We start from the raw sequence: 15,905 nt of genomic DNA, 5'->3' as shown, positions 1-15,905 counted from the left end.
AGGAGTTTTATGTTGAATTAAGTTGGATCAGTTTTACAAGGGTATTTGTTGAGCTGTTGTTTATTGTAGGTTTGTGAACCCCTTTTACCCATCCCCATCCCAAGTTTCCAATGTTAGCAGAGTGCTGAGTGCATAGAACTGTGAATTGGGAGGTGCTTTTTACCAGAACTGGGTAGCCTGTGGACCTCGGGGGTTATACATTTCCCATCACTGGGCATGCTGACCGAGGCTGAAGGGATTTGGAGGCCAGCAACAAACATCTGGAGGGTCACAGGGTCCATATCCCTGCTTTATTATTACTATTATTTATTTATCTATTTATTAAATTCACATGCTGCCCTGAGAATTATACTGAGCAAGCAGATTTTCCATGGTTTTCGAAGGGAGTTCCAGAGAATTGGTCAGTTCTTCAGATACTCACTGGTGAGAACATAAATGGTGATGTAATAGCTTTCCTGAAAGCTCATGGAGGTTCAGGCATAATGAGAGGTCCTGGTTTCTTGCCGTATAAAGGAGCCTTGGGCTTGTTCACGCTCCCTCTTCCATGCACTAAAGGAGCACCCACGTGTGATTTCAAAAACAAACCGCATGGCTCAATGCTACTTCTGAGCTCAGGGAACAGTAGCTTGCCAAACCCTCCTTAGCGAGCAAACCTGGATCTGAAACCGCATCTTGATTCCGCTTTGTTCTCTGCAACTGGAATTGAGTTTTTAAAAGACTACTTAACAAACAAAAGAGGGGGGAAATCAACATTTTTTTCTGAACATCATGTGGTACGTTATACTTTGGGAACCTAGTGAGTTTAAACCAGCCATAGTTCCCCAAGTCATGTCACTGGCGGTAAGTTGACAGAGGACACTTCTGGTCTCTTTGTAAATGTGCACAGACCCTCTTCAGCAGTGGCATGGGAGAAGTCGGACCACCCATGCGCTTGCTGCTTGGAGTCGCATGATGTCCCACCATTGGCTGGAAGGACACAATTCCAACCCCCTCAGGCAACCCCTGAACTGTCTCCAAGAATACTTCAGTCGCTTGTCCTTGCCATTCCCTTTTTCGTTTTCCCATAGACTGCTTTATTTTTGTGTGGCTGCAGTCTCTGCGCTGCTGTATGTGTTGCAGTTCCATGGTAATCGATGGGATCTGAGCGCACTTGCTGGGCACTGGTATGCAGCCAGCATAGCCATTAGTAGCCGCTTCTCAGAGTGCTGATTGCTTTTTAACAATGTAACCAAATGTTTCTCTGGCATTCTGTCACTTAAAAATACCTTTTCAGTTGTTGTTTTTGAAGTTAAGGGCAGTGAGGAGCAGTGATAATACAATCAGGTATAAGAATGTGGTTCAGGATGCCTAGCAATACTCTCTGTTTCTTTAACCCCCTTAAAGTCGAATTTAAATTTCTTGGTTTTGGCTGGACCCAAGTGACTGTGTGCCTTAAGTATAAATCGGAGCGTGCTGCATCAGCAAAATACTTTTTTTATTGTGAACTTTAGAGACGTCATCTGTCCCCCCCCCCCAATACAAATTACCAAGGAAATTAAAATGTTTCAACTACCTTTCTGTCAAAGCAAAAAGTAATTAAATTAACCTAACATTGTCTCTCCTTTGTAAGATGGGTTGCACAAGACCCGTCAATGGTAGTTGAACCACCCCTTCCTCTTACTAGTGAATGCAGGAGCTGAATGCTGAACTATGGCCCCTGACAAACAAGAAGGACATGTCAGCTTGGTTGGAGGACCTTCGCAGATTGCAGAGGTAGAAATATATTTTCTTTTTAAAAAAACATAACAACCTTAGGGGACTCCCCTTAAAAAAATTCCCAGTGAGAACTGTGCATGCTCCATAGTCCTAGGCAATTCAAAAATCAGACAAGGAAACTGGGAATGGGTGTCCTGGAGAAAGCATAGCTGGCTGGAAGCCTGAATAGGAATGTTTCTGTTGGGAGGTGAGGATGAACTGCAACATTTTGTGGAGGGTCCCACTTGTTTAGTTTATCTGGAAAGTTCTGAATTCAAAATCTTGCAGGCGGTAGCATCTCTTGGCAGAACTAGCATGCATTACTCGTTTATTTAAAGTTAATATCACCAAAAAGATTTCTCGGAGCTTTTCCAAAAAATATTTTGGGGGAATTTTTTTTTTTTAACAAGGCCAATTCCTGTAATAAAGCTTGTGCAAAAGCTGAGTCAGAATTGCGCTGTCCGGGCATGATTTGTGCTTCAAAGGGGAGGAGGAGACGTGATTTGTGTGAGTTGGGGAAAGCGATCAGCTTTGCATGTTTCCTCTTGCTTGGCATATTTTATCCTGAATCTGTACTTTGATTCTTCTAGTAATGAAGTGGAATCAGGAGGCTGAAGTCCCATCCTTTGACCACTATATATCTTATCCAAAAAGTCCTCTGGATCCTGATATTTAATTAGGTGTTGTCCCCACATTTTCAAATGTATCTTCAAACATAAGGGCTAGAAATTTAGAGTCAGTTTTGCTGCTGATTTTAAATGAAAGCTCTGAGGTTCTTAGAAAGTGCAGAATTCTGCGGCTAATGTCACATTCTGCGTTTGATTTTCTGTATCTGTGTTGATACGCAAGCCTGTCTATATTCTAGACAGAAGTGGGTAGAATTGCTGCAAGGACAGCCCGTTGCTACTAAAACAGATTAGGTGAGTTGCGCATTCAGGGCTGAAGAGGGAGACTCTACAACCTCCAGAGGACGAGTTTCCAAAAGCCATCAACAGATGGCAAGTGCTTTATCACTGTCGTCAATGTTGCACACATTTGTGATAAACACAAGCCGCTCTCTATGCTCTGCAGCAACAAAGAGGACTTGCTGCTTAAAATACAGCATAGCAGTTGGTTCACAATATCACAAATCAGCAAAGATTGCCTAGTTGTTTGCTGCCCGTCATTTAGTAAACGGCAGAAGAACATGTCTAGTGCTAACATGTTTATCCAAAACACACTCGATGCATATATTTTCACAGGCATTTTTAGTGGTGTTTTTCTTCTTTTTAATTAGCAAATAGGCATGAGCAAGCCAGTCCTGAGACGTGGAAGTGACGAGCCACGCAAAGCAACCCTCCCAAGCTCTTAGCGTCACTGAACATGCAGCGTGGGTGGTCTTTGCTGTGGCTGTGAAGTAATTCCCCTCCTGATCAAGAAGACTTGATTGGATTTTCTCCCCCTCCCTAGGCAGCATCTGTTAAAATTTTCAGCCTCAGGACTGTCAGTCCAGCACCTCCCTTTGGTACCCAGGGCCATCCTTTTCCATCTGGCGGGTCAGTTCTGCTGAGGTCAATCCAAAAATAGGATGACTTTGCCCGCTTTGGGATTGTGTTATTTCCCCATCTCTCCCTCTGTGCTCCTTCACCCAGGAGTAAGCAATGGCTTGGTGGTAGGAGGGACGGTTGTATCTCTGTGTGCTAGGGGTTGTGCAGCTGACAGAAGTAAGCTTGGAGCTATTGACACAGAAATATCTTAAGACGTAGTCAGGGCTCTCTATATAATCTACAGTGGTAGGTGATATAAAATCTTACCTAGCCCAATCAATGAGAGATGGCAAGTGGGTTTTTCTGACCCATATAAATGATGCAAAGTTGCAGGTGCTTCCTTTGGGCATGAAGCCCTCCCCTCTGAGGACCCACTTTCCTTGGCTTCTAATGAGGTCAACTTAATGGAAATACAATAAAAAAAGCTTTGTTTATGTTGAAACCTAAAGATTTGCTCTTTCAAAAATGAAACTTGAGGGTCTTTAAGAATACAGTGGTACCTTGGTTTACAAACTTAACCCGTTCCACAGTCTGTTCTTAAACCAAAGTGTTCTTAAACCAAGGCGTGCTTTCCCATAGCAGCAGGAGACTCGATTTACAAATGGAACACACTCAACAGGAAGTGAAACATGTTCTGCTTCCAAGGCAAATACTTTTCTGGGAATACTTTTCTGGGGTCCCTGCTCTCTCATTCACCCTCTGGTCTTTCATTGTTGAATCAAGTGATGATGGGTGGTCTTTTCAACAAACCCTCAATCTGCATATGTTAAGGGAGGATATAGGTTTTAGGTTGGGAGTCATAAGTTAATGGAAATAACCCAATGCCCTGGATGAACCTTCTTTTGTGGAAGGAAGGGCTTCAAGTCAATGGGGGCAGGGTTTGTGTGTACAAGACATTCCCTTGTCCATTAAAAAAAAAAGAAAGTGATAGAGGCAAGCATTGAGATGCCCAGGGACTATTGCAGAAAGCAGCTGTCATCATGCAGTTCTGCATTGTCAGTCAAAGCTGTTTTCAACAAATTGCACTACTTCACATCACTTCCTTAAATGTGTTATTTTCTCATGGCGAAACTTTACAGAAGTTCTTTAGAACTACCAGAATAAGCAACAACAATCAGAATTTTACATATTGGGCCTGAATGTAGATCTATCACTTGACAGAAATACATCACTAGGAAGAAACAAGCCAGCTCATTTTATTTTATTTTATTTTTTACTCTTTTTTTCTTCTTTTTTCTTTTTAGGAAAAAGAGCTAAGTGCTATTAACGGTCCACTATAGCTGCTGAAAAGGTGTATCTCATTTTATACATTTTACTATTGGATTTCTAAAAAAAAAAGAAAGAAATTCAAGATTTTTCTTTTTTCAAAAAAAAAAATCATCATGTAAACAAAAACAACAAAAATCTACTTCTCGTGTGTAAAATATATCGTTATTTCTTCAAGGTCTTTTCTCTTCCTGGAGGGGTGAGTGAGTGAAAGGTAGATCATCCTCTTCAATAGAACCCCCTTGTGGGTAGACTACAAAACACACCTTCTGGCCCCAGTGCGTCAAGGACTCTGGAAAAGAGGAAGTCGTCAAGCAGTCAGTTTAATTGTAGCCAGAACATCCACCATTCAGTGGCTCAATCTAGCTCAGTCACAGAGGTCCCACTTTTCCTGCAGAAAGCTTAATGGCCACTGGCATCTCCACTTAAAAGCAGGGGTGGGGAGCCTGTTCCTTGGAATGTCCTGGGAATCCAGCTCCCAACAGTCCAAAGCAGAGCCCTCCTGGATTAGGCCAATGGCCCATCTAGTCCAACATCCTGTTCTCAGAGGTGGCCAGCCAGATGCCTGCGGGCAGCTAATAATAATATCTTTATTGTCAATGTACAACCTGTGTACAATGAAATTAACTGAGACTCCCCCCGCCCCAAATACTAGCAAGCAGGATTCCAGCACAAGAACCTTCCCCGCTCCTGTGGTTTCCAGCAATAGGTATTCAGAAGCATCCCTGCCTCCAACTGCGGAGGCAGAGCACAGCCATTGTGACTAGTAGCCATCGATAGCTCTCTCCATGAATTTGTCTAATCCTCTTTTAAAGCCATCCACGTAGGTGGCCGTCGCTGCCTCCTGTGGCAGTGAGTTCCACAGTTTAACACTGTGCTATGTAAGGAAGGGGACGCGGGTGGCACTGTGGGTTAAACCACAGAGCCTAGGACTTGCCGATCAGAAGGTCGGCGGCTCGAATCCCTGCGACGCGGTGAGCTCCCGTTGCTCGGTCCCTGCTCCTGCCAACCTAGCAGTTTGAAAGCACGTCAAAGTCCAAGTAGATAAATAGGTACCACTCCGGCGGGAAGGTAAACAGCGTTTCCGTGCGCTGCTCTGGTTCGCCAGAAGAGGCTTAGTCATGCTGGCCACATGACCCGGAAGCTGTACGCCGGCTCCCTCGGCCAATAAAGCGAGATGAGCGCCGCAACCCCAGAGTCGGTCACGACTGGACCTAATGATCAGGGGGCCCTTTACCTTTACCTATGTAAGGAAGTCCTTTCTTTTATCTGCCCTGAATCTTCCAACTTTTCAGCTTCCTTGGAAGTGTCCACAAGTTTGAGTGTTATGAGAGGGAGGAAAACTTTTTTCTTGCCACTTTCTCCACTCCACACCTCACTTTTATAACTTTCTATTGTACTGCCTCTTACTGGCCTTTTCTCTAAACTAAAAAGTCCCATTCAGTACGGTCAGTAATCAAGCTATGATGGGCGCCACGACATTCAGAGGCCCACAGGTGCCCATTCATCGCTGAGTTAGGAAGATCATGTAGCAGGTGAGGTGAGAGTTCTTGTTCCCAAACTCCCTGGAGAGTAGCTGGCCAATCAGGGGAAGAACAGAAGCAGCTACCTTGATCCATCTAGTTCAGCACTGTCTACACTGACTGGCAGCAGTGGCTCTCCAGGGTTTCAGGTAGGAGCCTGTTCTCAGCCTTACCCGAAGATGCTGTTATTGGGGATTACCATATTTTTTGCTCTATAAGACTCACTTTTTCCCTCCTAAAAAGTAAGGGGAAATGTGTATGTGTATTATAGAGCGAATGCAGGCTGCACAGCTATCACAGAAGCCAGAACAGCAAACGGGATTGCTGCTTTCACTGTGCAGCGATCCCTCTTGCTGTTCTGGCTTCTGAGATTCAGAATATTTTTTTTTCTTGTTTTCCTCCTCCAAAAACTAGGTGTGTCTTGTGGTCTGGTGTGTCTTATAGAGCAAAAAATACGGTAAATCTGGGGCCTTGCTCTGTTTTGCCATTGAGCCACGACCCTTCCTGCCTCCCCACCACCCACAACAAGATGCGAGATGGGGCAGAAAAACTGAATGTTGCCCACTTCAAGAACAGACCTCGAGTTGGCCCTTGTGACCACAGAATGATGGGCTTTGGAAAGCCCCAAATTCAAATCTCTCTGCCCTCACTGCACACATTCGGAAATAGGCTGTTGGAATCTGTGACTACCCTGAACTCAGCGACATTTTCTTCGTACGCAACTGACGTCCTTTATCCCGTCTCTATGGTGACCACAGCTTTTACTCCTCGTAGAGTCACCCTCCCGCAGGTTCCCCGCTTACCTGTTATCCTATTTACACACTTTGGTTTGTTTTTCCAGTACACTCCAATAAAAAACACTGGCACTCCAGTTAGTATGATAATCAGTCCAACTCCACAGACTACTGGCTCAGAATATAAACTGAAGATCAAGAGAAAGGCCCAAAATGTCAGGTAAGTGATTGGAACCAGGAGATTAACCTGAGAGGGGAAAAAAGATGGCAAGTGTACAGAAGCCTGGCATTTCCTTCCAATTCCCTTTGCCCTGTATGCATCAATGGTGTGATGATAGATTGAGAGGCAGTGTGGTGTAGCGGTTAGAGTGTTGGGCTAAGTTGCGGAGTCCTGGGTTCAAATCTCCCACTTGGCCCTGAATCTCACTGGGGTGACCTTGGGTCATGGGCCAGTCACTGCCTCACCACCAAACTAGACCACCCATGATAGTTATGAGGAGAAAATGGAGGGGGCAAGGAGGAACTTTAGGCTGTCTTGAGCTCATTTGAGGAAAACTGGGATTTAAATGTATTATTACTGTTGGAGAACAATTTTATTAAAATTTTTCACCCACCTTTCACACTAGGGTCCCAGGGTAGGTTACAACAATTTAAACACAAATATCAAAAACAATTTAAAACAACTTCAATAGGTAATACTAATAATAGGTAATAGGTAATAATAATGTTCATAATAATAATCATCAGTAATAATAGTTTTATTAACTGATTGAGGAGGCCCAGTTTCAAATCCTCTCTAAGACATGAAACTCAGTCATTCCTGTTCTTTCATTAAAAAATTAATAAATCTGTTGTCTTGTTTCCTGCTTTTAGTAAAGTATTTAAGGATTTTGAGAGTGGGTTGCTTTCAAACTTGGACTGAGGGCCACCTTCAGAGTTATAAAAATGGAAGGAAGGGTAAGAAATATGTTAAATACACAATACATATTCACAATTTAACTCAAGAGAACCCTGGGAACTACACAACCATTTTCCAGAAATACACACCTGTGTGTTGCCACCCTGCTAGTTTGCCGTGATGGGACTGAATTTCTTTGTTGTGACTTAACACAATAAAAGGTGAACTGAATGGGGTGCAGATTCTCCTTTTCCTAGAATGCTGAACAAAGCATTGGAGAAACCTGCAAAACTGGTTTTGTGCCAGGACTGCAAAAATTGAAAGCGTGTCCTTTACAGGAATCGACCAACGCACCTACATGAATAGGTGCCACCTCCCACTGTCACAAAAGCTGGAAGGGGAGTGGCCCAAACCTAGTTTTCTCCTCCTCCTGGGAGAAGGAGAAAACTAGGAGGAGGAGGAGGAGGAGGAAAGTGGCAGGCAGTGATGCCACCTCCTGGAACGGCAGGTGGGCTTGGAAGAAGCAAGGCTGAGGTTGCTCCACTTGTCACCATGGACCAAACTTTGAGCTGCTGTGATGCTGCACACCAAAACTTCCAGTCTTTATTCGAGCCCCTCCCTCCATAGCAGTGACAGTCTGGAGATCATCCCCTGGGGTGGTGGCGGATGAGAGGACCGTTTTGCGTGGTTGTGGCTGCTGACAGGACTGCAAGGAAAGCCTCCCCTTTTACTCCTCCTTCAGGTGCATCGTGGGAAGTGAGCATCATCCGCAAGCCTACCAAACCCCTAAAGAATCAAGAGAGAGCCCCAATATTTTTCACCTTGATGGGTCTGAAGATTTTGGGCTTCTTCCAGCGCAGCACAATCAAACCGATTATTGTCACTCCGTAGCAGAGGTAGTTGATAAAGGACACATAATTGATCAATGTGTAGGTGTCCCCAACAAGCATGATGACCACTGTGGCCAGACACTGGGGAAAGAAGAAGAAGAAGAAGAAATGGAAACATTACTGGAAGAAAAGCAAGGAAACCTTCTCATTTCTATGTTTTATTTGTTGCGACTCCCTGGACAGGGCATACTTTTTCCATCACCCCCGAGGCTCTTCTATATTCAGTGGCGTAGTGTGGGTTGTCAGCACCCGGGGCAAGGCAAGTAATTTGTGCCCCCTAACCCTACCCCCCAGATGTTGCGCCTGGTGCGGCCGGCCCCCCCTGTACCCCCCACGCTACGTCACTGTCTATATTGTGTACACACTGTGTATTAAAAGCATGCCTGAAAAGTGTGCAGCCCCAGGAATCTTGGGTATTGTAGTTGGCTCGAGCTATTATTCCCAGCACTCTTAACCAACTATGGTTCCCAGGAATTTGGGGGGATGGGGAATGTGCTTTAAATGTGCACTCAGCAATTCTCTTGGAAGTTCGACAAGCTTTCTTTTTGGCACTAAGTGAAGGCCAACTGCTGCCAAGGGTGACTTTCCACCAGGTAAAAGCATGTAAGCAAGGCAAGAGGTGTGACCAGGGAAGAGACAGCGTTGGGCAAGGTCTTGGCCTAGTGAGAGGCCTGGAGGGCTGCATTCAGCCCTCAGCCAGAGGTTCCTGAACTCTTCTTAAGAGGATTGCTATGAAACAGACACACACACCTCTTAACATGCACTCTGCCCCCCATGCTTATCACTGGGATGCTCTAAGAGGTATCTGTAAGCCACAAAAGCTGGTATCGGAGGAACAGCGAAGCATCTTGGCAGTTTATGCTTGTAAACCCCTGAGAAGCCTATTTGGGCACAGAGTCGTATGCAAAGGAGAAATACCCACACAGACAAGAAGGGCTGGGATTGGGGTGCAGTGTTGGACGTGGATCATGGCCAACAAGCTGGGCAAATGTCCTTCTCGGGCTCCGGAGAAACACAGTCTAGAAGGAAGAGTAAAACTGGTTAGTGGGATCAGGAGATCATCAACTGCATGGAGAGAGCTGCATCTGTTCTTCATTTTCTTCTGGCTACTGAAAGATTTGAAATCAAACAGAGATGGCTCAACAAGGGGAATAATAATAATAATAATAATAATAATAATAATAATAATAATGGGCTACTTAAGGCTGCCAAACTGAGCTCAAAGGGATTAACACTCTGTTTCTTGTAGTAAGTAGAGAAAAGACGGTAAGAAAACAGAAATATAAACCGCCCTGAGACCTGCTGGTATAGGATGGTATATAACATCAATCAATCAATCAATCAATCAATCAATCAGTGTTCCACCTTTTGATGCATTTGGGGAATTTGCATGTAAACATGCAGCACACCCAGATGACCTGTTTATTGACCATTGATCCCGATTTCCCTGCACAAAGTTTGTGGGAAGGTGAGACCATGTTGGCCGTTCGTTTAGGATTCATCCTGATTGGTTGTTGCAGGAGGTTTCACAATACTGTGTCAGGGCAGTGTTACATGAGCTAGTTCCCAGGATGGTTTAACTATCAATCCCTCTTCCCAGGGCACTCTCGAGAACTGTAATTCTCGGAGGGAAATGGGGGTCAGGGTCCTAACAACTCAGCACCCACAACAAACTCAGCACCCACAACAAATGACATAGAATCCTGGGATTTTATGGCAGGAGCCATGTCTGTTGAAAGTGGCCAGATCCTGCTTTCAACATGTGGTGCGGATTGGGCCTTGGCATAAGGCAGCTTTCTATGTTCTTATGTTCCTGTCAGTTTTTTTGTTTCTTAACATAATGGAATTAAGAATTTGCAGAGCAAACTGCAAATTCTAATTTTTACCTCACAGACTTAACCCCAAATACACCACCACAAGTGATATGGAGAAAGGGCAGGACACAAATAAGATGAGTGAATAAAGCTGTCAAAAGTGACCCACAACAAAGACTCAGAGCTATCCAAGAAAGCAAAAGGTTTCCCCTCACCCATTCCGGAAAAAGAAACAAAATCGTACTTCGTCTAACCTTGATGAGGTAAAAAGGTATCCGTTTATTCCTCCAAATGTAGACAGAGCCACAGAGACGGGCATAACCCACGAAAAATAGCCCAGTAACTTTTCACCAAATGTCTAAAGCAACAAAAGGCAGAGAAACTGAAACATAATACCACACGGCACAGAGCAGGAATAATCGTAATTAAAAAAAGGAAAAAAAGGGGAGGGGAAGGAAAGGAAAGGTCCAGGGGCGCTTTTACTTACTACCGCCACAGCGTTGGAAGACAAGAGCTCTTGGGGTGACATGGCAGTGAAGTAGGCGATATTGGTGAAGGTGTAGACAAAGGTCACCAATGGGATGGAGATGAAGATGGCACGAGGTAGATTCCTGGCGTTCGAGAAAGGAGGAGGGGGCAACAAAAAGCATTAACAGGCACACATAATGCGGAGAGCGCAGATCCGCACTGGATCTCTTTCAGCACAGACAGCGGGATGAGGTCAGCAGGGCAAAATCTGACCTAAGACCTGTAGGAAAAAACTTTCTGACGGTCAGAGCTGTTCAACAGTGGAATGGATTCCCTCAGGTGGTGGAGTTTCTCCGTTGTTGGAGTCTTTCGTGCAGAGGCTGGGCGGGTGGCCATCTGTTGGGGATTATTTGAGCTGTAGTTTCTGCCTTGCAGAGGGTTGGACTAGAGGGTCCTGACAGGCCCTTTCCAACTGTTTTGGGATTCTGCGAGTGGATCAAGTTTTGGGATTCTGCGAGTGGATCAAGGCTGAGTACACATGGCATTGTATTCTACCATCGGTGGGGACTGAGTACTTGGCAGTTCCCCCCCTACATAGTCCGCACAGGATCTAGATCGATTGTGTATTTTTGGCGCCATGAAAAGTGCTCCCTGATAAACTGTGTTTCGTTCCAAAAACAAAAGCTCACTGCAGATTGATTCTGAGTTACCTGCAGTGTTTCCATATGGAAACAGATGCAGGCAGTCCTGGCAATGTGTGTGTGTGTGTGTGTGTGTGTGTGTGCGCACCTATCTACACCTTCCCAATAATGTTGTGGGTGGACATATACCAAGATTGCAATCTCCACATCTGTCTTAACTCGCCTGGAGAAGCAAAGGCTGTTGGGTAACCTAGCGAAGGGGTTCGTTTTGCAAATGTGTGTCAAGCAGCCATGCCCACCCTTGTGGATGGAAGGATCTGGAATCTGGAACTGAGAGCAGCACAAACCGCTCCAGATTTAGAAGAACTACATTTTTGTGCTGCAAACAGGCTCGTGTGCCCACAGCCTCATTCATTCTTTATGCCTTCGCTTGGAATCTCATTCCAGTGCTGCTATGAAACTGAGCCCGGGGCTTTTGCTAGTCACAGGCAAGCCATGGCTTTAAAAGAGAGAGGGGAGGGGAAGAAACGGCGCCGCAAAAAACGCAGCACAACCAAAAAGCAGGGCGCACAAATATTATAAACATGCAAATGGTACATCAATGCAAAAGATGGGAACAGAAAATATTCTCATGCAGGGATGCCAGCTGACACCAAAGGAAGCCATGAACACTCCCAGGGAAGGATACACCCCAGAGCCAACGCTTGGATAAATTGGGCTTTGGGTGAGAGCCGCTGGGGTCAAGTTTGCAGTATCACCAAGTTGTGTGGCTTTTGCAGGATTTCAAAACCTTGCAGAGTGAGCGGAAGGGCTGTAGCTCAGTAGCAGAGCATCCGCTTTGTATGCAGAATGTCCCGGGTTCCATCCCCAATGGCATCTGCCCAGGGAGGGCTAGGAGAGACCTCTGCCTGAAACCCCAGACAGTTTTTGCTGCCAGTCGGTGTAGACAACACTGAGCTAGATGGAGCAACAGACTGACTCAGTGTAAGGCAGCTGCTAATATTCCTAGAGGTGCTTATAAAAGGATCCAGAGTAGACCCACTGATATTAAAAGACCTAAGTTAGCCACAAGGGACGCGGGTGGCGCTGTGGGTAAAACCTCAGTGCCTAGGGCTTGCCGATCGTATGGTCAGCGGTTCGAATCCCCGCGGCGGGGTGAGCTCCCGTCTTTCGGTCCCAGCTCCTGCCCACCTAGCAGTTCGAAAGCACCCCTAAGTGCAAGTAGATAAATAGGTACCGCTTTATAGCGGGAAGGTAAACGGCGTTTCTGTGTGCTGCGTTGGTGCTGGCTCGCCAGCTGCAGCTTCGTCATGCTGGCCACGTGACCCGGAAGTGTCTGCGGACAGTGCTGGCTCCCGGCCTCTAGAGTGAGATGAGCGCACAACCCTAGAGTCTGTCAAGACTGGCCCGTACGGGCAGGGGTACCTTTACCTTTACCTTTAAGTTAGCCACGCTCATTAATTTCAGTGGGTCTCTTTCTCTCTCTTTTCAGACATGTGCAGAAAGGCAGGTGCTAGGAGACACAGCAGATGGTTTTCCTCCTAACCCCAGGTCAGACGGGAAGCGAAATACTTGCCTGCGAGGATCAACTAATTCCTCCGTCACATAATTTAGGAAGTTCCACCCACTGAAAGCAAAGGAGCCCTGAAGGAAGGCTAGCGCCAAATGCCCCACCGAAGGGGTCATCCAGAAATTGAAGGCATTGCTTGGCACGAGTTCTTCATAGTTTCCTACAAGCAGAGTGTCATGCAAAAGTTAATTCAGACAGGCATCTCAGCACCCAGCCACCCCCTCCTGCAGTCAATATGTTAGAAGAGCCGGGGGAACATGTCCCAGGGAGAAGCAGAGTGGACAGGGCCGGTCTCAGTTTCTTTGCTGTCCGAGATGAAAAGGCAAGGTTGCCCCCTTGCTTAGTCAGCCTGTCAGCCTCCCCTCATGCCAGTGACCTACTGCACAGGTTGGAAACACTTTGCATTCCTAATTTCTGCATGCCAGTAAAGAATGCCAGCAAATCTGCTCAAAGAAACAGGGAAGGACAATCTTGCAGTATAGCTGCACGACATAGTTATAAAAAAAATGTTTAGTTATCCAGGCTTCCCTAATCCTACCATTAGGCAGAGGGAACAGCATTGTGGGGCTCAGTCTGAGGGCTGAATCCCTCTCAAAAAACCCTGCTCCTCAGGGCTACCTGGAGAAGGGGTGTGGATGGGGCACCAGTTTACTTCTCTGGTACAGTTCCAAGCAGGGGGACAATAACAAGTTGAACCCTGTGCTCATCATCTGAAGCCCTTTTCCATGGGCCTCCTCTGAGAGAGGTGTGGGGGGTGGCAACATGAGAAAGGGCCTTCTCTGTGGTGGCTCCCCATTTACGGAACACTCTGTCCAGGGAGGCAGGCCAGGCTCCATCATTATCTATTTTTAGGTGCCAGGCAATAGATAGATAGATAGATAGATAGATAGATAGATAGATAGATAGACAGACAGAGATACAGTAGAGATAGAGATAGAGATAGAGATAGAGAGAGAGAGAGAGAGAGAGAGATAGAGAGAGAGATAGAGATAGAGATAGAGATAGAGATGCATTTTAGGTTGTTTTTACACCTGTTTTAAAAGTATTGGTTTTGCAGGTTGCTTTGAGTTCGCCATTCTGGAAAAAGTGAAACAGGAGCAACCACAACAACAACCCTCTGCCCCGTCAGAGTGCGTGTGCTCCGTTTGCTAAGAAGGGCTTGATTCCGCTTGATGACATTCTCACAATGTCATCCTGGCATTCAGGGTTCCTGCATTAAATACCTTTGAAGATCTGTACGAAGCCCACAACAATGATCAGGCCCAAGGCGAGGAGTTTCCCTGCAGTGAAGATATCCTGGATGCGGGTGGCCCATCGGACACTAGAGCCATTCACCCACGTCAAGAGTGCTGGAGAGCAGGAAACACAATTCCGTCCAGAGAGAGGTTTGTGCCATGCACGTCAAAGACCAAAGCCTTTTATTTGAGCTTCTTATTTTTGAAAGAAGGCAGAAAATGCCTACACATCTAAAATGGGCTATACAGTGGAACCTTGGTTTCTCAAACGTAATCCATTCCGGAAGACCATTCGGCTTCTGAAAATTGTTCAAAAACGGAAGCATTCACTTCCGGGTTGTTGGCGTTCGGGTTCCGAATTGTTCGGCTGCTGAAGCGTTCAACAACCGAGGTTTCACTGTACCACCGAACTCCATTTTATTTGTTTGTTTTTCATAGAGAGAAGGGTTGGGAAAACCAGAGGATGAGGCTGAGGATCCAAAAGGCAGCCTGGGCTTCATTGAATGAGCACTGTGTTTATGTACCCCTCTCACTCCTATTATTATTATTATTATTATTATTATTATTATTAATCATCATCATCATCCCACCTTTTCCCCAGACTAGGACTCAAGGTGGTTTACATATCAAAATACGTAAGCACAGATGGAATAGACAAATGCTAAAAATGTTTTTCCCCCTCATGTTAATCATTGAAAAGTAATTAAACACCAATAAAACTAAAACAGCACCAGCCCTTTCTTGGTTGAGGGTGTCTCTGCTGGAGAGTGGCCCTCTCGGCAAATGCCGCTGGAAGCCCAAGGAAAAGGTTGCTGATAAATACTCACATAAACACACCATGGAAAGGACTCTGGAGGCATTATAGGGAGGGATACAGTTGGGAAACACTGGCTGGAGGACATAGTTTGAAAAAGTCAGGGCGATCACAGCCAGGCTGGTGGGGTACATGATGAGGACTGCGCTCCATAGGAGGAGAAACCTGAAGCCAAGAGAAAAGGAAAGAAAAGGAGAATCTCCGGTTAAATGAGATGGTGCAAAGAGCCACACTGGGCTACTGGCTCCTCCAGACCGGGTCATCCTGGCTGGCTTGCAGCAGCTTCCCTGGAGGTCAGGAATGATGCAGCCATCGCCTGGAGTTCCTCTCCACTTCTCATTTCTGCAGACTTAAATTCACTCCTCCACATTTCCACATCAGTTTGCTGATCCATTTTCTCCATTCAAAAACTTACGAGCCTTTTAGTGTAAATTTCTCCTAGTAAACACATTTTTTAGTGCAGTTTTGCCGCATATATGCCACTTTAGAAACAAATTTCCCTAATATAAAGCATTGGGTATGAATCAATGCACTCCCATGCACCCCCCCCCCAATATATGCATTAATGTGTGCTTTGCTGGGCAGCAGAACTGTGCCACAACCTTCAGGGAAGTGCAAATTTTGAAGGGTATCTGCCTTTCAGTTCATGGACTGGCTCAAGAAGAATCTGGTGCGAATCAGGTGCTGTCTCATTAAATTACAAATCAAATTGATTTTCTCCCCCACCCCTATGTGGAGGTCAGATGGTTAGAGGTCTTTACTGCACATTTGCTCTGCTGCATTTATGGGGTA

The 15,905-nt window shown here is 45.7% G+C and overlaps 1 protein-coding gene across 1 annotated transcript in view; it reads right to left on the bottom strand.

Moving 5' to 3' along the window:
* Positions 1-4,451: 4,451 nt before the first annotated feature.
* SLC7A10 (solute carrier family 7 member 10) overlaps positions 4,452-15,905 on the bottom strand; it is a 43,824-nt gene continuing 32,370 nt past the window's right edge. Inside the window, 10 exon segments of the mRNA XM_083454585.1 lie at positions 4,452-4,714; positions 4,717-4,818; positions 6,853-7,030; positions 8,503-8,652; positions 9,494-9,590; positions 10,640-10,743; positions 10,873-10,996; positions 13,071-13,224; positions 14,288-14,413; positions 15,127-15,278. Of these exon segments, the coding sequence (XP_083310711.1) occupies positions 4,692-4,714; positions 4,717-4,818; positions 6,853-7,030; positions 8,503-8,652; positions 9,494-9,590; positions 10,640-10,743; positions 10,873-10,996; positions 13,071-13,224; positions 14,288-14,413; positions 15,127-15,278 (1,210 nt within the window). The 3' untranslated portion in view covers positions 4,452-4,691.

This window comes from Podarcis tiliguerta (assembly GCF_965153285.1).
Source record: "Podarcis tiliguerta genome assembly, chromosome: 8".
In the NCBI taxonomy this organism is placed as follows: Eukaryota; Metazoa; Chordata; class Lepidosauria; order Squamata; family Lacertidae; genus Podarcis; species Podarcis tiliguerta.
Note: the sequence above shows the minus strand (reverse complement) of the source record. Positions and strands in the feature narration are given on the sequence as shown.